We start from the raw sequence: 25,557 nt of genomic DNA, 5'->3' as shown, positions 1-25,557 counted from the left end.
ATGGTAAGGAGAGTGTGAATCTGCAAACCTAATCCAAGGAAGAGAAGGACAAACCCCCTGTGGATGTTAGGAATGAGAAAAGATGTGCTGAGGGGTTTAATAAACCCAAGTCCTCGGCGGCAGCAGTGCCTGCTGCCCTGCTCAGGAGAAGCTCTGGAGGGGAAGAGCACTCATCTTCAAAGACTGGTTCCACCAGGATTTGGGACATGAAACATAAACTCTCTGAGTGTCTTCCTCGCGGAGAAAACCCAGTTGCCGGTTGTGATACGAAAATGCAGGTAAGTTACAAAGATACGGTGGGAAGAATCCATCTTTGCATTGATGGCATAGGCCAGACAAAAATGGCACCAGGGATGGATCTGGAATCAAGACATCATTTATACCCACAGAAAGCCTGACTGCCTCCAGCAGCGGGTTTCCACATGAACTGGCGGCACTGCGGAGATCAAAAAAGCAGGAACACAAACAGGTCAGTAGCACAATTGTATTTAATAATGTTTTGAACGGTGGTTTGTGTACAGAAGCTACAGATGAAGTTGTTCTTGTCCTTGGTGCTCCTCAGGGAGGTCTGCGGCCGCTGCCTGCGGACCCGGGGGCAGGTGGTGAATGTGAACGGGGGCAGGTGAGAATTGTGTGGACATGTGGAAGATTTTGCCCTGAAGCTTCAAATAGTGGTAGAAAATCTCACAGCCACGACATCAGCTTTGCTGGGATGGAGAAAGGGAGACTGTACATATTTCTCTCTCTTTTTTCCCGCTTTGTTTTTTTCCATTAATGAGGAATGTTGTTGTGGTGAGGCAGGGTCTGCGTGCTGTGGCAGTGATCCTTCCCTCTGAGTGTCAGGAGTAGGGATTGAGGATTCGTCATAGGGAGGCTGAATTTGAATAGGGAAGAGTGTTCCCCGAGGAAAGGAGATGCTGTGTAGCACGTGGGCTGTGTCATTGGTAACAAACTGCAGAATGTCAGCCTAGCTGGAGCTCTCTGCCCCTGCATAGAGGTCCTTGCTGTATCCTGGCAGATCTTGTCTGCCGGAAAGGAGAAGCAGGACCTTGCCATTCGCCGTGCAGGTGGAAAAAGAGGCTGCAAGAACAGCTCTTCATCGAGCTGTATAAATAGCGTACAGGAACTGTGGTGGACCCGTGCCTTTTCAGCGTTCTTGGGGGATTGGTGTTCTGGGCTGTGATGAGTTTGAATCTCCAAAGGAAAGATTCAAACAACCCCATGGGTTGCTTGGTGTAATCGAAGCCTTTTGCACAGATGTCGACGTGTCTGGGGCTTGGGCTACCCTGTCACAGTGAGGTGGATTCTCTTCATTGAGATAGGTTCAGGAGCGTGTCCATCTCCCACATGGGGAGGGAAGCGATGGAGAAGGGATAGTCTCTGTCTTACATAAATTGCAGAAAAGCAGGAAGTTTCTTCCTCATCTGGAGAGATGAAAGTCGGCAGGGAAGAGAAAGGGGAGCTCTTGCTAAAAGACATGTCCGCACTCCATGTTGAGAGTGATGTACTCATACGAAAAATTAGTTGGTGAAAGAGACAAAGGAGAGGCAAAAAGAGAAGAAGAGAAGGAATTGGGGAAACGGAAGACTATGAGAAAGAAAAGAAAGAAGGAAGGAACAATGCAGAAATAAAAAAGATGCAAAGAAGGATGGAGAAAGAAAGGGAAAGAGAGAGAGAACAGAAGAAACCATAAACTATTGTAGTGACATGTCATGGACGGTATCACTGCACACAGAAAGAAAGGAAGGTGAGAAAGGAAGAGATAAAAGACGCACAAATATTAAAAAGAAAAGAAAACAGGATGAAACCATAAATTACATTACAAGAGTGCACGAAATATATAGCAGAAGAATACAGGAATAAAGGAGAAAGCTGAGAAGGAATATATATCCGTAAAATAGCAAAGGAGAAAGGACGGAGCGAGGCAGACGAGATGACCAACATGCACCGAAATTACCTCTAAATGTGGAACGGAATTGGTCCTCAAAAACGTCCGCCTTGCTGGGAGCACCTCATTCGGCGCTGATACCCGTAATTAGTGCTGATCTCTCCTGTTTAATGATCTCTATCGCGGCGCCAGGGGCAACGAACGATCTACCAGCGGGGGTAAGGAGAGAGAAGGATCGAAAGAGAAGAGAAAGGGCAATAAAGAATAGGGCATGACAAGGCAAGGACGAAAACTAAAAGAGAAGAAAGAAAAACGGCAAGGAAATGAGAAAGAAAAAAACCAGAACAGACAACTGAGAAACTAGAGAAGGCTAAGGAAGAAAGAGAAAGCGAGCAAGAAAGAAGATGGAAAGACAAAAGAGTCAAAGAAGAGAAAAAAATTCGACCACCGTAGGAAGAAACGGTAAAAGATCCAGACACGACGGGGCGGTGGCGCTGGCGCTGTGCGGAGTGTGTGGGGCGGCGGAGCAGCGCACGGTGTCGCTGCAGGCTCAGGAACGGCGTGCGGGCGGCTCCTCCCCGGTGCGGCGGAGAGCCCGGCTGTGAGCGCGGGGGGGCGGCGCGGGCCGGGCAGCAGAGCCGCTGCGTGCGGGCGGCGGCGGGAGCCGTGCGGGGCCCGTGCCGGGGCCGGCACCAACAGCGGCCACAGCGGCGGCGGCGGCAGCGATGGGCTCGCGTTGGTGTGCGGCGCTGCTGCGGGTGCTGGTGCTGCAGGCGGCCTGGGCGCTGGCGGGCGGGCAGGTGCGGTACTCGGTGGCGGAGGAAGCCAAGGCCGGCACGGTGGTGGGCCGTCTTTCGCAGGACCTGGGGCTGGAGGCGGGCGAGGCGGAGGCGCGGCGGCTGCGGCTGGTGGCGCAGGGCCGGCGGGCGAGCGTGGAGCTGAGCGGGGCGAGCGGCGCGCTGCTGGTGAGCTCGCGGCTCGACCGGGAGGAGCTGTGCGGCAAGAGCGCGCCGTGCGCGCTGCGCCTGGAGGTGCTGCTGGAGCGGCCGCTGCGCGTCTTCCATGTGGAGCTGGAGGTCACCGACATCAACGACAATGCCCCCATCTTCCCCGCCGCTCGCAAAAACCTCAGCATCGCGGAATTGTCTGTGCCGGGGTCTCGCTTCCCGCTGGAGGGCGCGTCGGATGCGGATATCGGAGCGAACGCGCAGCTCTCCTACACACTCAGCTCCAGCGAGCATTTTTCTCTGGATTTACAAAAATCGAATGAGCAAAATCTTATACCCGAACTTGTTTTAACGAAATCTCTGGACCGCGAGACGGTTCCCGTTCACCGATTGGTGCTGACGGCGAGTGACGGGGGCCGGCCGTCTCTGACGGGCACCATGGAACTGGAGATCTCGGTGCTGGATGTGAACGACAACGCGCCCCAGTTCAACCAGTCCGTGTATAAAGTGCAGCTGCCAGAGAACGCTACAGAGGGGACGCTGGTGACGAGGGTGAATGCCACGGATGCGGACGAGGGAATTAACAGTGAGGTGACCTATGCCGTGACGAACTTCATCCCTCCCAGTGGAAAAGATGTGATTTCTGTCAATCCCAAGACAGGGGAGATTCACCTCACTGGAGCCCTGGACTTCGAGGAAGTTAAAATATTTGATTTCCGAATTCAAGCGAGAGACCAAGGTTGGGCCCCGCTGTCGGGTCATTGCAGGGTGGTGCTGGAGGTGCTGGACGTGAACGACAACGCGCCCGAGGTGCGGGTGACGTCGCTGTCGGTGCCGGTGGCGGAGGACGCGGCGGTGGGGACGGTGGTGGCGGTGCTGAGCGTGTCGGACCGGGACTCGGGGGCGAACGGGCGCGTGCGGTGCTGGGTGTGGCCGGCGTCGCCGTTCGGTGTGGAGGCGACGTTCTCGGGCTCGTACTCGCTGGTGCTGCGCGAGGCGCTGGACCGGGAGCGGGTGTCGGAGTACGAGGTGGAGGTGCGTGCGGAGGACGGCGGGGCGCCGGCGCTGCGCGCCAGCCGCGGGCTGCGGGTGCCCGTGTCGGACGTGAACGACAACGCGCCGGCGTTCGCGCAGGCCGTGTACACGGTGCTGGCGCGGGAGAACAACGCGGCGGGCGCCGAGCTGGCGCGGCTGTGGGCGCGGGACCCGGACGAGGCGGGCAACGGGCGCGTCAGCTACTCGCTGTGGGAGGGCGGCGCGGGCGCGCTGTCGTCGCCGTCGTCGTGGTCGGGGGCGGCGGGCGGCGGGTGGCGGCCGGCGTCGAGCTACGTGTCGGTGGACGCGGAGAGCGGGCGCGTGTGGGCGCTGCAGCCCTTGGACTACGAGGAGCTGCAGGTGCTGCAGTTCGAGGTGCGCGCGGTGGACGCGGGCGAGCCGCCGCTGAGCGGCAACGCCACGGTGCAGCTGTTCGTGCTGGACGAGAACGACAACGCGCCGGCGCTGCTGCCGCCGCCCGCGGGCTCGGCGGCCGAGGCGGGCGGCGCAGCGGCCGAGGCGGCGGCGGCGGGCTGGGGCTCGGGCACGCTGTGGGCGTGGGCGGCGTGGGGGGCGCCGGCGGGCCAGGTGGTGGCCAAGATCCGCGCCGTGGACGCCGACTCGGGCTACAACGCGTGGCTGCGCTACGAGCTGCGGGAGGCGCGGCCCAAGGGCCCGTTCCGCGTGGGGCTCTACAGCGGCGAGGTGAGCACGGCGCGGCCGCTGGACGAGGCGGACGGCGCTCGCCACACGCTGCTCATCGTGGTGCGCGACCACGGCGAGCCGGCGCGCTCGGCCACGGCCACGCTCAGCGTGTCGCTGCTGGAGGCGGCCGAGGCGGCGCTGGCCGCGGCCGCGGGATCGTCGTCGTCGTCGTCGTCGTGGCGGGCGGCGCCGGGCGCCGAGACGGGGCCCAGCGGAGCGAGTGCGGCCACCAACGTGTGGCTGGTGGTGGCCATCTGCGCCGTGTCGAGCCTGTTCCTGCTGGCCGTGGTGCTGTACGCGGCGGCGCGCTGGGCGCCGCGGGCGGCCGTGCTGTCGGCGCCCGGGCCCACCACGCTGGTGTGCGCCAGCGAAGTGGGCAGCTGGTCGTACTCGCAGCGCCACAGCCGCAGCCTGTGCGTGGCGGACGGCGCGGCCAAGAGCGACCTCATGGTTTTCAGCCCCAACTTCCCTCCGCCGCCGCCCGGCGCCGCGCCCAAGGACCCGCAGCCGGAGCCCTCCGCTCTCCTCCACACGGTCAGTGCCGATCCCTTGCTCGCCTTTTCTCTTTCTCTCCCCACTCTGCCGAGTCTCCCCCGCCCCCTTTGCAGTTCCTGCTTGTACCGTGGCTCCGCCCCCGCGGCCTGAGGGCAGCGTAATTTTGGCTGGATCTTAGAAATCGTATCGGCATCCTTGTATCTGCCGCAGCGCCCTTGCCGGACCCTCCCAGCTGTTCCTGAGCTGGCAAATGTCTTCGGGCATCCCGCAGCAATTAGGGACCTTGGCTGTGGTTTGTTGCTGTTGTGGTTTGTTGCTCCGAGTGCGAGTTTTTCTCTCCTGTGTTTGCTCTCCCGCAGACAGCAATCTCTGTCGATTGTGATCAGAGGTGCTCCGAGGTGTCAGCTCTGCAGACAACGGTTTCTGTTGCTGATTTGTAGGATTGTAACCCGAGTTTTCTGAAAGAGGTTAATACACGCAGGATGTAGAGGTCACAATCTCCCAGGCACCATGTACCATTAACTGCCTTTACAGACTGCTGATTGTGCTGGTATCAGCATTGTCAAATCTCTGCCCTCTTCCTCCTCGGTGCAGGTGACGTGCTGAAAGGTTACAATGGAGGGGTAAAGTTTTTCTTCCTCCCTGGCGTACTTTTCCTCCATTGATTCTTCCAGCAGATTGATTATGGTACCCAGGAAGGCTTTACTGGACTTTTCCTGTGTTCTTGTCCCAGGGTGTTGGTTTTCTAGATAACATCATAAACTGTCTGTGCAGAGGTTGGAAATTCAGGGTTGGTGTAAGAAAAGGAAATTTTTTTCCATAGCCACTTCCCCGCTCAAAATCATTCTATGTACTTTTGTTCATGGCTGGAGATTGACACTTGCTTGTCACAATGATCTTTGAGTATTTGTATCACCAGTGGCAGAGTTGTGAATTATACAGAAATATTCTCTTAAAATCCACACAAACATCCCTGTATGGATATTATCCCTTACACTGCTGTGGTCATCAGCACTTGTTTCTTTCCCTCAGATGAGCTCATGGAATCAATGCTCATTGTCATTAGAGATCTCCTGACACCGTGTCTACAAACAGATGTCCAGCATTTCAGCAGAGTAGCAGAAATTGCAAGTGATCAGGATTTCCATGCAGAGTAGCTGAAGCAGTAGGAAACATGAAGGGTCAACTACAGGGAGTCTGCTGAGCACAGCGTGTGCAATATCAGCTGTCAGGGGGTTTGTGCTGTCATTGATGGAATGGTTGCAGACTTGCATTCCTGGGTGGAGAACTGGCATGACGGACACTGGCTTGCTGTGATAGTCTTGGAATATTTGTATCAGGAGCCACATCCTTTCCAAAGCCCTGGAAAGCTACCAACAAAGAAGAAACTCAACCAACGTAGCAGGCACCAAAATCCCTAATAACAAAACCTAATAATAAAACCTGAAACATGAATTCTCCTCCTTTGTGTTGGAGTGCTTGTCAATGACTGAGTTACTCTATCACAACAGGTAATCAATGCCATTGTCATTTGGAGTTATTCTCACATCACACTTCAGAAGGAGTAGAGTGCTGGGTGTGGTCTATATGATACCATCTCTGTGGTTTTTATGGTTCTCCCATTGCTGGCAATATTCTGCCAAAGCTGCAGTGAGGCCTGAGGAGGTAAAGGAGGCAGTGAGGGGTTGCAGAGGTGAATGTGGCTGTGGCATTGTGTAGGCCCTGGCCACTTCCTGATATCAAGGTTGACTTTGAGAAGTGAGATTTGTCTGATGGAACTGGAAGTCCCTGGCAAGACCTGCACCATGTCATGAGACAGTCCTGTAGGTACCATTTCCTGTGCTGTTACAGTTTCTGTCTGGTATGCTGGTATTTCATGTGGGGTCTTATGAAGAAATCTGTGCTGTTCTCTGACTCTCCTCCATCGGAGAGGTGAAGAGATGACAATTGTGACTTCACTGTTCTCTCTCCTCATGGTGTAGTTTCTCCCTTCTCTTCCTTGGCTCAGCAGAGTCATTGTGAAAGCAGGGAAGTTCTTAAACACATTTTCCATGTTCTTTCTCCAAGTATGTTTTCATTCTATTTACCAGTAGGATGTGTGCAGGCAGAGGAGCGTGATCTGAAGTGTGTTTTCTTTTTTTTATTGTCTTGCCTTTCTGAAGAGGATTGCATCTGGATTGTCCAGTGAGGTGGCATGACAGTACAATGTTCTGTTTTCATGTTATGTTAATATTTACATCAACTGCTGCACCCTTAAAAAACCATTGGAAACCCTGTTTTCAAACAAACAAAGAAACAAAAGCTCCACAGTCAAAAAATTCAGTCCATACCCAACACCACCATTTCCTGTGCAGTCGGTACCATTGTTGGCACTGATGTGTTTTTCAGCACTTGGGTTGCTCTTTCACTCCATGCTGTCCATGGCCATTGCCTTCAGAGTTGTCCTGACATCTCCTCTATAAACAGTATTCTCCAAAGTGGGTGATGTTTCCCTCTGAGACTGGGGAAGGCCCAGGAGATGAGGTGAGCATGGCAGTGGTGCTGAGGAGGCCCTGACCATGTCATGATATGGAGTGTGGCCTCCCAGTCAGTGGGAACTGGAAATCCTTGGGAAGACCATGGGCCGTGTCGTAGGAAGACAAGAATGGGAGCTGATACTCTTCCCTTAAGAACACACCCCAGAGCAGGGAATGAGGGATATCTAGAGAAAATTATGAGTCAGGATGGGCATAGGTTTCCTTCCCAAGCTCCACTCCAGGGCTCCTAAAGGTATGGACTTGAAGGCCTTCAGTGTATTGGGTGAATACCATGGTAGTTTAACTCCCATCATGTCCTTTGAGGTTATGAATATTTCCCACCAGAGACAGTCCCCTGTGCTGCTGCCTGCCTGAGGCAGAGCAGGCATGGGTCAAGAGGGTGTGGCATGCAGACTGCTGACTAATTCCCAATGAACTTTTAGATTCCTGTTTTGGACAACCTTTTCCAGGAGTGTAGCACTACAGCCTCCTGTCCTTGTATGGTGGTGGACATCTTTAGTAGCTTCCACAGCCACAGATCCTTGCATGGTGGATCCTTGGCACTCCTCAGGCTCATTTTTCAGTGCACATGATAATGTGGATGTCATTTTGGGGCATTCAGCTTCCCATAGTTGTGGACTTGAAACTTTACCCCTGGTAGAAGTGATGTGTCCTGCAGTCACAGGTGGCTGATTCTGGTGTCTGACGTGCACACAAAACCCTGCACAGCAGCCCAGCTGAGGTTCTCTATGGTACAAATTCTCCATCCAGCTGATATTATGGCGTGTGCTTGTGTTTGGCATTTGCTCTCCTTGTCTCCAAGTGCAAACTCCATGTGCACTGGGGTGACACCTGCCACGCCTTTATTTGATAAAGTTCTTCAGAAATCAGTTCTCATGTTCTGTGGTGTTTCCACCTGAGACTGCTGAAAAGGCATCAAGAATGAAGAATACACAGATGAGAAGAATGTGCCAGACAGGGAGGGGCTTGATAACCCTCCTGATGTTCTTTGTGCCAATTGTAGGGGAAGATGAGGATATGCAAAGGACATTCTTATAGCAGGATTTGTGGTGTGGTGACTGAGAGTCTGCAGGTGGCACAAGGCATGGCCTGGGCATGTGTTGGGATGAGGATGACCTTCAGCAGGGAAGGGTCTTGCCTGAGGGAGATGATCTGTAGAACAGTCTGTGTCCTTGGTGCAGGACTGGAGAATGTGTGCTTAGGTGGAGTTGCCATTCCCCAGGGTGTGAGACAGAGGATTCTAGTAGAAAAAGTCAAGGAGAGGCTCCACAGACATTACTGATCCCTGGGATTTCTCCAGTCCTCCACAAGTTCTGCATATCCGTATGCCCTGCTGTTCCCTTCATGCATTTCAATGCAGTGGAATGGGATTATTTGCCTTTTTCTCCCTTCTTACCAAACTCTCACAGTCTTGTTTTTCTGTCTCTCCTGTTAGGAATGTGTTGGTAATGCCATATACTATGAGATACTGAGTTTTGGCAGCTGTCCCGTTGCAAACATTTGTATAATTTTCTATCAGTGTGTAGGATGACTTTTCCATGCCCCAGAGCTGATGTTGATGTTGAGACAATGTCGTTCCTTAGCTTTGTGGTGCCCGTCCCCCACGATAGGACTGCACTCTACTTTGCCCAGTGATTTCAAGGCTTTTCTAGAATGCATGTCATTATTTTCTATCCGTTGTTCCCAATGGTCTCTGTCAGTGGTAGAACCAGTTTTGTGCTCTGGAAATTCTTCATTTCTGAAGAAGCAAGCAGTGATGTTACAGGTAAGTCCCTTCTGGCTGAAGAAGATGAGTCTGAGAGACAGCTGTACCTTTATGCCTGTTTAGTTGTGGTGTCTTCATCTTGCATGGACCGAATGTGTCTGGACTGGGAGTTGGACTCAACAATCCTTGTGACTTCCTTGCCACTTGAAATAGTCTAGAATTGCCAGACTGGACCACAGTCTGCTCTCATTTCTTTCTTGCTTTGTCCAGCATGGTTTGAGCAGTTGGCAGCAAGCACAGATGGAGGAGGGCCTCGAATGTATTCCTCAGAATAGATGTGTTGGGAGTGGAGGGCACGTTTTCAGGGAAAATGCCGTGGGTTTAGGTTGGTATGTATTTCTGGGTGGATCATGGTGTTGAGTGAGAGGTATTCCTTGGGGGCTAATGCCTCTGAGTATGGAAGTTGTTGCTGTGTTTTTCTGGCAGAGCTTTCCTGTCACCCTGATTTTGAACACTTCTCTAAACCTTCTGTAATGTTCTTGATATTGGAGTCAGAATTTTTACTTTTTCGCAGTTGCTACTATAAGCAATGGCGATGTTTTCCCGTCCTTCATTGTTTACATATTTCTAAGTGGGAGGAGAAAGTTGATTAACAACTGGCTTGACCATTGTGGTTTGAGAGGTGGAATTCCATCCTCCAATCCAGAGGCCTCATAGGAAATGTATAAATTGAGTTTTGTAAAAAAACTTGGCCACTTTTGTCCTGCTCTGCACACCTGCGTGTCCTCGTGTGGTTCTTTTTGTGTCATCTCTGACCCCTGCCTGAGAGGAGAAGCAAGAGCTTGTCATTCATCAAGCAGGTGGAAAATGAGTTAGGAAGAACAGCTGTTCATTGAAATACGTGAAGAATTCTTAGGAACTGTGGTTGCACTGTGCATTTTCAGTGTTCGTGGCAGAATGGTGTGCTGGGCTGGGATGCATTTGAGTTCCAAAGGGAGAGAATTCATGGAATGTTTGTGGTTATTGCAGCCTGTTTGCACTGAGGTCGTGGAACTTGGGGATTGCTCCTCTGATTCCAAGGGAGGTGTATTCTTTTTCTGGTGTAGTACAGCTGTTCTTTGTCACGTTTTTGCCTTGCTGTGTTATTTGCTGGTCCAGGAGGGGACTGGAGTGTGAGGAGTGTGGCTTTGCTGGTGATGGGGAGGGAAAGGGAGAGGAGGTGTAGGGACAATCTCTGTACTTGACTTTTTCTGGAGGAAATCAGGACAGTGGTTCCTCATCAGGAGGCCTGCAAGGTCCCCATGAGCACTCCCATAAAAGGGCAGGTCTCTGATGCATGAAGAGGATGATGTAGACATTTAGAAATCATTTTGTTTAGGAAACATTTTGCTAAAGGGAAAATTAAAGGTATGGATGCAGAAGAGGACTCAAGGAGGGTAGTGTGAGGCATGAAAGAAAAAGGAACAGACAGGAAAGAAAGGTAAGTAAAGGAATAAAAGAAGAGAAAGGCAAAGGAATCTCTGCAAGTGAAAAAATCAAGCAAGGAAGAAAGAGCAAAGAGGAAAGAAGGGATGACAGAGGAGATTATATGCACACACCAACATTATCTCTGCATGCACCAACATTATCTCTACATGCTCTGTGCAGTCGAGGATCTCTGTGTCCTCGGTACTGAGGAACCCTGTGCAAGCCTCGATGAGAAGTGATGAGGAACAGGAATCAGAGGTTTTATGTAATGGTGTGGCTGCACTCCCTGGTGACAACGGTGTAGTCATGTAAAAAAAACTGTAATAAAATAGAAAAAGAGTATGCAGCAAGGAAAGAACGGACAGCGAGGGAAGAACAAGGAGAAAAGAAAAGAAAAGAAAAGAAAAGAAAAGAAAAGAAAAGAAAAGAAAAGAAAAGAAAAGAAAAGAAAAGAAAAGAAAAGAAAAGAAAAGAAAAGAAAAGAAAAGAAAAGAAAAGAAAAGAAAAGAAAAGAAAAGAAAAGAAAAGAAAATTAATTGAATGTGCAGGCATAGAGCAATTTTTTCTCTCTACACAAAAAGGATGAGGTGGGGGAGAGACAGGAAAAGAAATGAGTGAAAGAAGGAAGGTGAGAAAGAGGAGAAATCAAGAGGGGGTAAGTCAAGGACGTTACCAGGATGTACCGACGTTCTCTTCTAACGCTGAGTGCAGTTGGTCTCCTGTGATCTCCCATTCGCTGCTGTCCCGTGTGGAGGAGATGATGCCCCGTAATTCGAGCTCCTGATTCCGTTATGGAGTGCCTCGATCGCGGCGTCCGAGGTTACCGGCAACATAGGAGCAGAGTCATGAAAGAGACGGATGGAAATAAAAGGGAGCGGACAGTAAACATTGGACAGTAAGGGCAAGAGGAAAGTGGAGAAAGAAGAGAAGAAAGAAGCAAAACAGAATAAAGAGCAAAGAGATGGAGGCGGCAAGAGACAGGAGTAAAAAGAAAAGAAAAAAGTAAAAAAGAGAAATTAAAAGATACGATTAAAAATGCAGAGCCAGAGAGGATGAGGACACGGCAGAGGAGATGGCCATGACGGAGCTGTGACTCAGGCGCTGTGCGGAGCGTGTGGGGCGGCGGAGCAGCGCACGGTGTCGCTGCAGGCTCAGGAACGGCGTGCGGGCGGCTCCGCCCCGGTGCGGCGGAGAGCCCGGCTGTGAGCGCGGGGGGGCGGCGCGGGCCGGGCAGCAGAGCCGCTGCGTGCGGGCGGCGGCGGGAGCCGTGCGGGGCCCGTGCCGGGGCCGGCACCAACTGCGGCCACAGCGGCCACAGCGGCGGCGGCGGCAGCGATGGGCTCGCGTTGGTGTGCGGCGCTGCTGCGGGTGCTGGTGCTGCAGGCGGCCTGGGCGCTGGCGGGCGGGCAGGTGCGGTACTCGGTGGCGGAGGAAGCCAAGGCCGGCACGGTGGTGGGCCGTCTTTCGCAGGACCTGGGGCTGGAGGCGGGCGAGGCGGAGGCGCGGCGGCTGCGGCTGGTGGCGCAGGGCCGGCGGGCGAGCGTGGAGCTGAGCGGGGCGAGCGGCGCGCTGCTGGTGAGCTCGCGGCTCGACCGGGAGGAGCTGTGCGGCAAGAGCGCGCCGTGCGCGCTGCGCCTGGAGGTGCTGCTGGAGCGGCCGCTGCGCGTCTTCCATGTGGAGCTGGAGGTCACCGACATCAACGACAATGCCCCCATCTTCCCCGCCGCTCGCAGAAACCTCAGCATCGCGGAGCTCACAACTCTGCCGGGGTCTCGATTCCCGCTGGAGGGCGCGTCGGATGCGGATATTGGAGCGAACGCGCAGCTCTCCTACACACTCAGCCCCAGCGAGCATTTCGCTCTGGATTTACAAAAAACCGAGGAGGACGGTGAGTCCTTATTCCTGGTGCTCAGGAAATCTCTGGACCGCGAGACGACTCCCGTGCACCGCTTGGTGCTCACGGCGAGTGACGGGGGCCGGCCGTCTCTGACGGGCACCATGGAGCTGGAGATCTCGGTGCTCGATGCGAACGACAACGCGCCCCAGTTCAACCAGTCCGTGTATAAAGTGCGGCTGCCAGAAAATGCAGAGCACGGTATATTGGTCGCCAGACTTCATGCCACGGATTTGGATGAGGGGTCGAACAGTAATGTCTCCTATTCTCTCCAGACTCTGTTGCCTCAGGATGGAAAAGACGTTTTCAGAATTGACAGAAACAGCGGAGAGATCCGTCTTACGGGTAACTTAGACTTTGAGGATGTTAGTCTCTATCGCCTGCAAGTGGACGCGACAGATAAAGGAAACCCTCCTCTGTCGGGTCACTGCAAGGTGGTGGTGGAGGTGCTGGACGTGAACGACAACGCGCCCGAGGTGCGGGTGACGTCGCTGTCGGTGCCGGTGGCGGAGGACGCGGCGGTGGGGACGGTGGTGGCGGTGCTGAGCGTGTCGGACCGGGACTCGGGGGCGAACGGGCGCGTGCGGTGCTGGGTGTGGCCGGCGTCGCCGTTCGGTGTGGAGGCGACGTTCTCGGGCTCGTACTCGCTGGTGCTGCGCGAGGCGCTGGACCGGGAGCGGGTGTCGGAGTACGAGGTGGAGGTGCGTGCGGAGGACGGCGGGGCGCCGGCGCTGCGCGCCAGCCGCGGGCTGCGGGTGCCCGTGTCGGACGTGAACGACAACGCGCCGGCGTTCGCGCAGGCCGTGTACACGGTGCTGGCGCGGGAGAACAACGCGGCGGGCGCCGAGCTGGCGCGGCTGTGGGCGCGGGACCCGGACGAGGCGGGCAACGGGCGCGTCAGCTACTCGCTGTGGGAGGGCGGCGCGGGCGCGCTGTCGTCGCCGTCGTCGTGGTCGGGGGCGGCGGGCGGCGGGTGGCGGCCGGCGTCGAGCTACGTGTCGGTGGACGCGGAGAGCGGGCGCGTGTGGGCGCTGCAGCCCTTGGACTACGAGGAGCTGCAGGTGCTGCAGTTCGAGGTGCGCGCGGTGGACGCGGGCGAGCCGCCGCTGAGCGGCAACGCCACGGTGCAGCTGTTCGTGCTGGACGAGAACGACAACGCGCCGGCGCTGCTGCCGCCGCCCGCGGGCTCGGCGGCCGAGGCGGGCGGCGCGGCGGCCGAGGCGGCGGCGGCGGGCTGGGGCTCGGGCACGCTGTGGGCGTGGGCGGCGTGGGGGGCGCCGGCGGGCCAGGTGGTGGCCAAGATCCGCGCCGTGGACGCCGACTCGGGCTACAACGCGTGGCTGCGCTACGAGCTGCGGGAGGCGCGGCCCAAGGGCCCGTTCCGCGTGGGGCTCTACAGCGGCGAGGTGAGCACGGCGCGGCCGCTGGACGAGGCGGACGGCGCTCGCCACACGCTGCTCATCGTGGTGCGCGACCACGGCGAGCCGGCGCGCTCGGCCACGGCCACGCTCAGCGTGTCGCTGCTGGAGGCGGCCGAGGCGGCGCTGGCCGCGGCCGCGGGATCGTCGTCGTCGTCGTCGTCGTGGCGGGCGGCGCCGGGCGCCGAGACGGGGCCCAGCGGAGCGAGTGCGGCCACCAACGTGTGGCTGGTGGTGGCCATCTGCGCCGTGTCGAGCCTGTTCCTGCTGGCCGTGGTGCTGTACGCGGCGGCGCGCTGGGCGCCGCGGGCGGCCGTGCTGTCGGCGCCCGGGCCCACCACGCTGGTGTGCGCCAGCGAAGTGGGCAGCTGGTCGTACTCGCAGCGCCACAGCCGCAGCCTGTGCGTGGCGGACGGCGCGGCCAAGAGCGACCTCATGGTTTTCAGCCCCAACTTCCCTCCGCCGCCGCCCGGCGCCGCGCCCAAGGACCCGCAGCCGGAGCCCTCCGCTCTCCTCCACACGGTCAGTGCCGATCCCTTGCTCGCCTTTTCTCTTTCTCTCCCCACTCTGCCGAGTCTCCCCTGCCCCCTTTGCAGTTCCTGCTCTTACCGTGGCTCCGCCCCCGCGGCCTGAGGGCAGCGTAATTTTGGCTGGATCTTAGAAATCGTATCGGCATCCTTGTATCTGCCGCAGCGCCCTTGCCGGACCCTCCCAGCTGTTCCTGAGCTGGGAAATGTCTTCGGGCATCCCGCAGCAATTGGGGACCGTGGCTGTGGTTTGTTGCTCCGAGTGCGAGTTTTTCTCTCCTGTGTTTGCTCTCCCGCACACAGCAATCTCTGTCGATTGTGATCAGATGTGCTCCGAGGTGTCAGCTCTGCAGACAGGGCTTTTGTTTTCTGGTTTGTAGCATTTTAACCCGAGTTTGCTGCAGGAGGTGAAGACACGCACGGTGTAGAGGTCACAATCTCCCAGGCACCATGTACCACTTAACTGCCTTTACTGAGTGCTGATTGCGCTGATATCAGCAATGTCAAAACCTCTCCCCTCTTCCTCCTCGGTGCAGGTGACGTGCTGAAAGGTTACAATGGAGGCCTCAAGGTTTTCTCCCTCCCTGGTGTAGATTTTCCCCGTTGAGTCTCCCAGCAGATTGATTATGGTACCCAGGAAGGTTTTATTGGAATTTCCTGTGTTGTTTTCCCAGGGTATTGGTTTTCTAGATAGCATTATAAACTGTCCATGCAGACGTTGGAAATTCACGGTCGGTGTATAAAAAGGATTTTTTATTTCCACAGCCACTTTCCCCCTCAAAATCATTCTATCTACTTCTTTTCATGGCTGGAGATTGACACTTGCCTGTCACTATATTCTTTCAATATTTGTATCACCAGTGGCAGAGTTGTGAATTATACAGAAATATTCTCTTAAAAACCACACAAATATTCCTGTATGGATATTATCTGTTACACTGCTGTGGTCATCACTTGTTTCTTTCTCTGAGATGAGCTCATGGAATCAGTGCTCATTATCATTAGAGATCTCCTGACACCGTGTCTACAAACAGATGTCCAACATTTCAGGGGAGTAGCAGAAATTGCAAGTGATCAGGATTTCCATGCAGAGTAGCTGAAGCAGTAGGAAACATGAAGGGTCAACTACAGGGAGTCTGCTGAGCACAGCGTGTGTAATATCAGCTGTCAGGGGGTTTGTGCTGTCATTGATGGAATGGTTGCAGACTTGCATTCCTGGGTGGAGAACTGGCATGACGGACACTGGCTTGTTGTGATATTCTTGGAATATTTGTATCAGGAGCCATGTCCTTTCAAAAGCCCTGGGAAATTGCCAAGAAAGAAGAAACTCAACCAACCAAGCAAGCACCAAAATCCCTAATAACAAGACCTGATAATAAAACCTGAAACATGAATTCTCCTCCTTTTTGTTTGGACGCTTGTCAATGATTGAGTTACTCTATCACAACAGGTAATCAATGCCATTGTCATTTGGAGTTATTCTCACATCACACTTCAGAAGGAGTAGAGTGCTGGGTGTGGTCTATATGATACCATCTCTGTGGTTTTTATGGTTCTCCCATTGCTGGCAATATTCTGCCAAAGCTGCAGTGAGGCCTGAGGAGGTAAAGGAGGCAGTGAGGGGTTGCAGAGGTGAATGTGGCTGTGGCATTGTGTAGGCCCTGGCCACTTCCTGATATCCAGGTTGACCTTGTGCAGTGAGATTTGTCTGATGGAACTGAAAGTCCCTGGAAGGACCTGCACCATGTGATGAGACAGTCCTGTAGGTACCATTTCCTGTGCTGTTACTGTTGCTGACTGCTGATCATGCTGGTATTCCATGTGGTGTCTTATGAAGAGCTCTGTACTCTTCTCTGACTCTACTCCATTCGAGAGGTGATGCAAGATGACAGTGGTGACTTCATTGTTCTCTCTCGTCATGCTGTAGTTTCTCCCATTATCTTGGCTCTGTAGAGTGAAAGCAGGGAAGTTCTTAAACAAAATTTTCTCTGTTCTTTGTCCAAGTATGTTTTTATTCTAGTTACCAGTAGAAAGTGTGCAGGCAGAGGAGTGTGATCTGAAGTGTGTTTTCTTTTTTTTTTTTTTTTTGGCTTGCCTTTCTGCAGTGGATTGCAGCTGGATTGTCCAGTGAGATGGCATGACCACAGACCATCCTATTTTCATGTCAATATTTGTATCAACAGCCAGACCCTTAAAACAGACATTGGAAACTCTCTTTTCTAAGAAACAAAAGCTCCAAAACCCTAAAAATTCACACAATACCCAACACCACCTTTTCCTGTGCAGTCGGTACCATTGTTGGCACTGATGTATTTTTCAGCACTTGGGTTGCTCTTTCACCCCATGCTGTCCATGGCCATTGCCTTCAGAGTTGTCCTGACGTCTCCTCTATAAACAGTATTCTCCAAAGTGGGTGATGTTTCCCTCTGAGACTGGGGAAGGCCCAGGAGATGAGGTGAGCATGGCAGTGGTGCTGAGGAGGCCGTGACCATGTCATGATATGGAGTGTGACCTCCCAGTCAGTGGGAACTGGAAATCCTTGGGAAGACCATGGGCCGTGTCCTAAGAAGACAAGAATGGGAGCTGATACTCTTCCCTTAAGAACACACCCCAGAGTAGGGAATGGGGGATATCTAGAGAAAATTATGAGTCAGGATGGGCCCAGGTTTCCTTCCCAAGATCCATTCCTGGGCTCTTAAAGGTATGGACTTGAAGGCCTTCAGTGTATTGGGTGAATTCCATGTTAGTTCAATTCCCATCATGTCCTTTGAGGTTATGAATATTTCCCACCAGAGACAGTCCCCTGTGCTGCTGCCTGCCTGAGGCAGAGCAGGCATGGGTCAAGAGGGTGTGCCATGCAGACTGCTGACTAATTCCCAGTGAACTTTTGGATTCCTGTTTTGGACAATCTTTTCCAGGAGTGTAGCACTTCAGCCTCCTGTCCTTGTATGGTGGTAGACATCTTTAGTAGCTTCCACAGCCACAGATCTTCCCATGGTGGATCCTTGGCACTCCTCAGGCTAATTTTTAAGGCCACATGATAATGTGGATGTCATTTTTGGGCATTCAGCTTCCCATAGTTGTGGACTTGAAACTTTACCCCTGGTAGAAGTGATGTGTCCTGCAGTCACAGGTGGCTGATTCTGGTGTCTGACGTGCACACAAAACCCTGCACAGCAGCCCAGCTGAGGTTCTCTATGGTACAAATTCTCCATCCAGCTGATATTATGGTGTGTGCTTGTGTTTGACATTTGCTCTCCTTCTCTCCAAGTGCAAACTCCATGTGCACTGGGGTGACACCTGCCACGCCTTTATGTGATAAAGTTCTTCAGAAGTCAGTTCTCATGTTCTGTGGTGTTTCCACCTGAGACTGCTGAAAAGGCATCAAGCATGAAGAATACACAGATGAGAAGAATGTGCCAGACAGGGAGGGGCTTGATAACCCTCCAGATGTTCTTTGTGCCAATTGTAGGGAATGGTGAGGATGTGCAAAGGACATTCTTATAGCAGGATTTGTGGTGTGGTGACTGAGAGTCTGCAGGTGGCACAAGGCATGGCCTGGGCATGTGTTGTGATGAGGATGACCTTCAGCAGGGAAGGGTCTTGCCTGAGGGAGATAATCTGTAGAACAGTCTGTGTCCTTGGTGCAGGACTGGAGAATGTGTGCTTAGGTGGAGTTGCCATTTCCCAGGGTTTGAGGATTCTAGTAGAAAATGTCAAGGAGAGGCTCCACAGGCATTACTGATCCCTGGGATTTCTCCAGTCCTCCACAAGTTCTGCATATCCGTATGCCCTGCTGTTCCCTTCATGCATTTCAATGCAGTGGAATGGGATTATTTGCCTTTCTTCTCCCTTCTTACCAAACTCTCACGGTCTTGTTTTTCTGTCTGTCCTGTTAGCAATGTGTTGGTAATACCAGATACTGTGGGATACTGAGTTTTGGCAGCTGTCCTGTTGCAAACGTGGGTACTTTTCTATCAGTGTGTAGGATGACTTTTCCATGCTCCTGAGCTGATGTTGATGTTGAGACAATGTCCTTCCTCAGCTTTGTGGTGCCCGTCCCCCACGATAGGAGTGCGCTCTGCTTTGCCCAATGATTTCAAGGCTTTTCTAGAATGCATGTCATTATTTTCTATCCGTTGTTCCCAATGGTCTCTGTTAGTGTTAGAACCAGTTTTGTGCTCTGGAAATTCTTCATTTGTGAAGAAGCAAGCAGTGATGTTACAGGTAAGTCCCTTCTGGCTGAAGAAGATGAGTCTGAGAGACAGCTGTACCTTTATGCCTGTTTAGTTGTGGTGTCTTCATCTTGCATGGACCGAATGTGTCTGGACTGGGAGTTGGACTCAACAGTCCTTGTGACTTCCTTGCCACTTGAAATAGTCTAGAATTGCCAGGCTGGACCACAGTCTGCTCTCATTTCTTTCCTGCTCCTTCCAGCATGGTTTGAGCAGTTGGCAGCAAGCACAGATGGAGGAGGGCCTCGAATGTATTCCTCGGAATAGATGTGTTGGGAGTGGAGGGCACGTTTTCAGTAGAAAATGCCGTGGGTTTAGGTTGGTGTGTATTTCTGGGTGGATCATGGTGTTGAGTGAGAGGTATTCCTTGGGGGCCAGTGCCTCTGAGTATGGAAGTTCTTGCTGTGTTTTTCTGGCAGAGCTTTCCTGTCACCCTGGTTTTGAACACTTCTCTAAGCCTTCTGTAATGTTCTTGATATTGGAGTCAGAATTTTTCCTTTTTCAGTTTGTACCATAAACAATGGGGATGTTTTGCTGTCTTTCATTGTTTACATATTTCTAAGTGGGAGGAGAAAGTTGATTAACAGTTGGCTTGACCAATGTGGTTTGAGAGGTGGAATTCCATCCTCTGATCCACAGGCCCCATAGGAAATATATAAATTGAGTTTTGATAATAAACTTGGCCTCTCTTCTCCTGCTCTGCACACCTGCGTGTCCTGGTGTGGTTCTTTTCCTGTCTTCTGTGACACTCACCTGCCTGAGATGAAAAGCAAGAGCTTGTCATTCATCAAGCAGGTGGAAAATGAGTTAGGAAGAACAGCTCTTCATTGAAATACGTGAAGAATTCTTAGGAACTGTGGTTGCACTGTGCAGTTTCAGTGTTCGTGGCAGAACGGTGTGCTGGGCTGGGATGCATTTGAGTTCCAAAGGGAGAGAATTCCATGGAATGTTTCTGGTTACTGGAGCTTGTTGGCACTGATGTCAAAGTACTTAGGGACTGATGTTCTGCTCCTAAGGGAGGTGTATTCTTTTTCTGGTGTAGTACAGCTTTTCCTTGTCGTCTTTCTGCCTTGCTATGTTATTTGCTGGTCCAGGAGGGGACTGGAGTGTGAGGAGTGTGGCTTTGCTCCTGATGGGGAGGGAAGGGGAGAGGAGGTGTAGGGACAATCTCTGTATTTGACTTTTTCTGGAGGAAATCAGGAGAGTGGTTCCTCATCAGGAGGCCTGCAAGGTCCCCATGAGCACTCCCATCAAAGGGCAGGTCTCTAATGAAGGAAGGGGATGATGTAGACATTTAGAAATAATTTTGTTTAGAAAACATTTACTAAAGGGAAAATAAAAAGTATGGATGCAGAAGAGAAGAGGAATCAAGGAGGGTAATGTGAGGCATGAAAGAAAAAGGAAGAGAAAGAAAAGAAAGTTAAGTAAAGGAATAAAAGAAGAGAAAGGCCAAGTTGTCTCTGCAAGTAAAAAATCAAGTAAGGAAGAAAGAGAGCAAAAAGGAAAGAAGGGATGACAGAGGAGATTATGGGCATACACGAACATTTTCTCTGCATGCACCAACATTTTCTCTACATGCTCTGTGCAGTCGAGGACCTCTGTGTCCTCGGTACTGAGGAACGCTGTGCAAGCCTCGATGAGAAGTGATGAGGAACAGGAATCAGAGGTTTTGTGTAACGGTGTGGCTGCACTCCATGGTGAGAATGATGTAGTCATGTAGAAAATAGTGTATTAAAAGAGCAAGAGAATAGGCAAAGATTGAAGAAGAGACAGCGAGGGAAGGACAAGGAAACGGAAAGGTAAAGGAAACGAAAAAGAAAGAAAAGAAAAAACGAAAAGAAAAAAAGAAAAGGAAAAGGTGAAAGAATTTAAAAGATATGAAGATAAATGAAAAAAGATGAAATATTATATGAGTGTGCGAGCTTGCAGCAATTTTATCTCTGTACACAAAAAGGAGGGATGAGGTGAGGGAGAGACAGAAAAAGAAATGAATGAAAGAAGGAAGGTGAGAAAGAGGAGAAATCAAGAGGGGGTAAATCAAGGAGATTACCAGGATGCACCGACGTTCTCTTCTAACGCTGGGTGCAGGTGGTCTCCTGTGATCTCCCATTCGCTGCTGTCCCGTTCGGAGGAGATGATGCCCCGTAATTCGAGCTCCTGGCTCCGTCATTGAGTGCCTCGATCGCGGCCTCCGAGGTTAGCGGCAGCATGGCAGCAGAGTTATGAAAGAGACGGATGGAAATAAAAGGTAGAGGGCAGTAAAAAATGAACATGCTGGGCAAGAAAGAAGAAGAGAAAGAAGTAGTAAGCAAACCAGAAGAAAAAAGAAAGAGATGGAGGCGGCAAAATAAACGGTAAATAGAAAAGAAAAACATAAAAAGATAATTTAAAAAAATTAAAAACACAGAACTGAAATATAAAAGAAGAGAGATGGAAAAAGCAGAATAAAGGAAAAAAGGAACATGAGGAAGCACGTTACAAAAAAAAAAAAAAACCAAAAAAAAAAATAGATACTGCGGGACACGGCAGAGAAGATGGCCATGACGGGCGGAGGCGCTGGCGCTGTGCGGAGCGTGTGGGGCGGCGGAGCAGCGCACGGTGTCGCTGCAGGCTCAGGAACGGCGTGCGGGCGGCTCCGCCCCGGTGCGGCGGAGAGCCCGGCTGTGAGCGCGGGGGGGCGGCGCGGGCCGGGCAGCAGAGCCGCTGCGTGCGGGCGGCGGCGGGAGCCGTGCGGGGCCCGTGCCGGGGCCGGCACCAACTGCGGCCACAGCGGCGGCGGCGGCAGCGATGGGCTCGCGTTGGTGTGCGGCGCTGCTGCGGGTGCTGGTGCTGCAGGCGGCCTGGGCGCTGGCGGGCGGGCAGGTGCGGTACTCGGTGGCGGAGGAAGCCAAGGCCGGCACGGTGGTGGGCCGTCTTTCGCAGGACCTGGGGCTGGAGGCGGGCGAGGCGGAGGCGCGGCGGCTGCGGCTGGTGGCGCAGGGCCGGCGGGCGAGCGTGGAGCTGAGCGGGGCGAGCGGCGCGCTGCTGGTGAGCTCGCGGCTCGACCGGGAGGAGCTGTGCGGCAAGAGCGCGCCGTGCGTGCTGCGCCTGGAGGTGCTGCTGGAGCGGCCGCTGCGCGTCTTCCATGTGGAGCTGGAGGTCACCGACATCAACGACAATGCCCCCATCTTCCCCGCCGCCCGCAGAAACCTCAGTTTATCGGAGACCTCCCCTCCTGGATTTCGTATCCCGCTGGAGGGCGCATCGGATGCGGATATCGGAGCGAATGCGCACCTCTCCTACACACTCAGCCCCAGCGAGCATTTCTCTCTGGATTTACAAAAATCGAATGATGAACCTGAACTCGTTTTAACGAAATCTCTGGACCGCGAGACGATTCCCGTTCACCGGTTGGTGCTCACGGCGAGTGACGGGGGCCGACCGTCTCTGACAGGGACAGTGGAACTGGAGATCTCCGTGCTGGATGTGAACGACAACGCGCCCCAGTTCAACCAGTCCGTGTATAAAGTGCAGCTGCCGGAGAACGCTACAGAGGGGACGCTGGTGACGAGGGTGAATGCCATGGATGGGGACGAGGGAATTAACAGTGAGGTGACCTATGCCGTGACGAACTTCATTCCTCCCAGTGGAAAAGATGTGATTTCTGTCAATCCCAAGACAGGGGAGATTCACCTCACAGCAGCCCTGGACTTCGAAGAAGTCAATCTGTTCAATTTTCGTATCGAGGCCAGAGACAAAGGTTTTCCCGCACTGTCGGGTCACTGTAAAGTGGTGCTGGAGGTGCTGGACGTGAACGACAACGCACCCGAGGTGCGGGTGACGTCGCTGTCGGTGCCGGTGGCGGAGGACGCGGCGGTGGGGACGGTGGTGGCGGTGCTGAGCGTGTCGGACCGGGACTCGGGGGCGAACGGGCGCGTGCGGTGCTGGGTGTGGCCGGCGTCGCCGTTCGGTGTGGAGGCGACGTTCTCGGGCTCGTACTCGCTGGTGCTGCGCGAGGCGCTGGACCGGGAGCGGGTGTCGGAGTACGAGGTGGAGGTGCGTGCGGAGGACGGCGGGGCGCCGGCGCTGCGCGCCAGCCGCGGGCTGCGGGTGCCCGTGTCGGACGTGAACGACAACGCGCCGGCGTTCGCGCAGGCCGTGTACACGGTGCTGGCGCGGGAGAACAACGCGGCGGGCGCCGAGCTGGCGCGGCTGTGGGCGCGGGACCCGGACGAGGCGGGCAACGGGCGCGTCAGCTACTCGCTGTGGGAGGGCGGCGCGGGCGCGCTGTCGCCGTCGTCGTGGTCGGGGGCGGCGGGCGGCGGGTGGCGGCCGGCGTCGAGCTACGTGTCGGTGGACGCGGAGAGCGGGCGCGTGTGGGCGCTGCAGCCCTTGGACTACGAGGAGCTGCAGGTGCTGCAGTTCGAGGTGCGCGCGGTGGACGCGGGCGAGCCGCCGCTGAGCGGCAACGCCACGGTGCAGCTGTTCGTGCTGGACGAGAACGACAACGCGCCGGCGCTGCTGCCGCCGCCCGCGGGCTCGGCGGCCGAGGCGGGCGGCGCAGCGGCCGAGGCGGCGGCGGCGGGCTGGGGCTCGGGCACGCTGTGGGCGTGGGCGGCGTGGGGGGCGCCGGCGGGCCAGGTGGTGGCCAAGATCCGCGCCGTGGACGCCGACTCGGGCTACAACGCGTGGCTGCGCTACGAGCTGCGGGAGGCGCGGCCCAAGGGCCCGTTCCGCGTGGGGCTCTACAGCGGCGAGGTGAGCACGGCGCGGCCGCTGGACGAGGCGGACGGCGCTCGCCACACGCTGCTCATCGTGGTGCGCGACCACGGCGAGCCGGCGCGCTCGGCCACGGCCACGCTCAGCGTGTCGCTGCTGGAGGCGGCCGAGGCGGCGCTGGCCGCGGCCGCGGGATCGTCGTCGTCGTCGTCGTCGTCGTCGTCGTGGCGGGCGGCGCCGGGCGCCGAGACGGGGCCCAGCGGAGCGAGTGCGGCCACCAACGTGTGGCTGGTGGTGGCCATCTGCGCCGTGTCGAGCCTGTTTCTGCTGGCCGTGGTGCTGTACGGGGCGGCGCGCTGGGCGCCGCGGGCGGCCGTGCTGTCGGCGCCCGGGCCCACCACGCTGGTGTGCGCCAGCGAAGTGGGCAGCTGGTCGTACTCGCAGCGCCACAGCCGCAGCCTGTGCGTGGCGGACGGCGCGGCCAAGAGCGACCTCATGGTTTTCAGCCCCAACTTCCCTCCGCCGCCGCCCGGCGCCGCGCCCAAGGACCCGCAGCCGGAGCCCTCCTCTCTCCTCCACACGGTCAGTGCTCCTGCATTCCTTCCCTTCCCTCCTTCTTATCCGCCCTATGTGTAGCTGCTGTTTAAAGCGCGGCTCGATTCCCATGGTTCACGGACGTTGGGTACTTAAGGGTGGCAATGGTCACTTTTATTTGTTACCGCGTCTTTGCCGGAGCCCTCGGCTCTTTCTGAGGGCGGTTCAGAATGTAAATATGGCAGCAGTGTCGAGCAGTTACTGTAGGCAGATGAGGTGTGGTCCTCTGAATGTGATTTGTTCTGCTCTAGAATTAAATTATGTCCTGTGCAAGAAGCAGCGCCCGGAGGTGTGAGATTTGCAGACAGCCGGGGGGTTCTGATGCTGATGTGTCACATTTCCACCCGAGTTGAGTGAAGGAGTTCCAGACAGCCAGGCTGTGGTGCTGACAGGCTCGCAGGCGCTAATTACCACCTCATTGCCTTTGCTGTCTGTTTACTGGACTGGTATTCATTTGTCTTTTTATCGTCTCTTTAATTATGGTTATGTGAAGTTATGATGCAAGGTGAAAAGTGGATATTCAAGGACAGAAGTTCTCTATTTTAATTGTATTATTATTTTTAAAAATAGGGTGTTTGTGGCAAAGATTTCCTATGATCTTCTTGTGATCTTTTTGCAAGTATCATGTTGTTCTGGTTAGTAGTATAAAGTATTCATGGAGAAGAGTGTGACCAAAGGTTTGTGTTTCAAGAAGGAAGTTTATTTCTTGTTTTCCTGCTGCCCTCTTTCCTGAGGATTTGCATGTCTGACCAGAGACATAGTGTGAAGTACTCTGTCCTTTTCTGATGTCCTCTCAAAATTCGCATCAATTGTCACAATAATCGTCAAGACTTACAAGGGCTTTAAAAGTGGAAATCATCTCTTCTGTAATGAACAAACTAATGGCCCCCAAACATCCAAGAATCACCTTTCCCCACCAATTCTCGAATAACATTCCCTCACACAGGCTGTATCGTGTGTTAGTGTCCTCCCCACAGTTTTGGTTCTTCTCTTGGAGCACAAAATCGGTGCCATTGGTGTTTACAGGTTCCAACATCACCTTTGAAAATAGCATTCCCGTAGAGAAGCATTAAAAAACATGAGGTGTCAGCAGCAGAACATCTGCCATACACTGTGTTGCTGATTCCACCTGTGGATTTTTATGGTGTGTCATTGCTGGGAAGGATAAGCAATTGTCATGTTGAACCTCGTGGTAGGAAAGGAAACTGTGATCTTTGTATAGAGCAGGGTCTGGCCCTTTTCTGATGGAAGGCTGACCTTGAGCAGCAGAAAGGTTTGTGTGGGGAAACTGAAAATCCTTGGGGAGACCATGGATCGTGTTATAAGAAAATAGGATGAGGCGATATATTTGTCTTTAGAACATTTCTCAGAGTAGGGGAATGAAGGATTTGTGCAGGAAAGGGTGAGATAGG

General features: G+C 54.1%; 3 protein-coding genes across 3 annotated transcripts; all 3 read left to right on the top strand.

Annotated features, from left to right (window-relative positions):
* The first annotated feature begins 280 nt into the window (after positions 1–280).
* On the top strand, positions 281–5,510 carry LOC134559273 (protocadherin alpha-13-like). The gene is made up of 2 exons (XM_063413880.1): positions 281–5,109; positions 5,430–5,510. Exons 1-2 carry the CDS (start codon positions 2,614–2,616, stop codon positions 5,508–5,510), a joined length of 2,577 nt encoding a protein of 858 aa, XP_063269950.1. The 5' UTR covers positions 281–2,613.
* A 3,757-nt stretch (positions 5,511–9,267) lies between these two features.
* On the top strand, positions 9,268–14,739 carry LOC134559037 (protocadherin alpha-6-like). Its single transcript, XM_063413496.1, has one exon. The coding sequence runs from the start codon at positions 12,115–12,117 to the stop codon at positions 14,722–14,724; it is 2,610 nt and encodes an 869-aa protein (XP_063269566.1). The 5' UTR covers positions 9,268–12,114; the 3' UTR covers positions 14,725–14,739.
* Positions 14,740–19,156: 4,417 nt separating this feature from the next.
* LOC134558924 (protocadherin alpha-13-like) lies at positions 19,157–24,975 on the top strand. Its single transcript, XM_063413262.1, has one exon. It carries the CDS (start codon positions 21,641–21,643, stop codon positions 24,185–24,187), a length of 2,547 nt encoding a protein of 848 aa, XP_063269332.1. The 5' UTR covers positions 19,157–21,640; the 3' UTR covers positions 24,188–24,975.
* Positions 24,976–25,557: the final 582 nt, after the last annotated feature.

This window comes from Prinia subflava, chromosome 16 (assembly GCF_021018805.1).
Source record: "Prinia subflava isolate CZ2003 ecotype Zambia chromosome 16, Cam_Psub_1.2, whole genome shotgun sequence".
NCBI lineage: Eukaryota > Metazoa > Chordata > Aves > Passeriformes > Cisticolidae > Prinia > Prinia subflava.
This window is presented reverse-complemented; position numbering and strand designations above follow the sequence as displayed.

Bases quoted from the DNA above. Each gene is read 5' to 3' on its own strand.
- LOC134559273 (XM_063413880.1), top strand. From the start codon at position 2,614: ATGGGCTCGCGTTGGTGTGCGGCGCTGCTGCGGGTGCTGGTGCTGCAG. The intron at 5,110-5,429 runs GTCAGTGCCGAT...GCTCTCCCGCAG, and splicing joins CCTCCGCTCTCCTCCACACG to ACAGCAATCTCTGTCGATTG.
- LOC134559037 (XM_063413496.1), top strand. From the start codon at position 12,115: ATGGGCTCGCGTTGGTGTGCGGCGCTGCTGCGGGTGCTGGTGCTGCAG.
- LOC134558924 (XM_063413262.1), top strand. From the start codon at position 21,641: ATGGGCTCGCGTTGGTGTGCGGCGCTGCTGCGGGTGCTGGTGCTGCAG.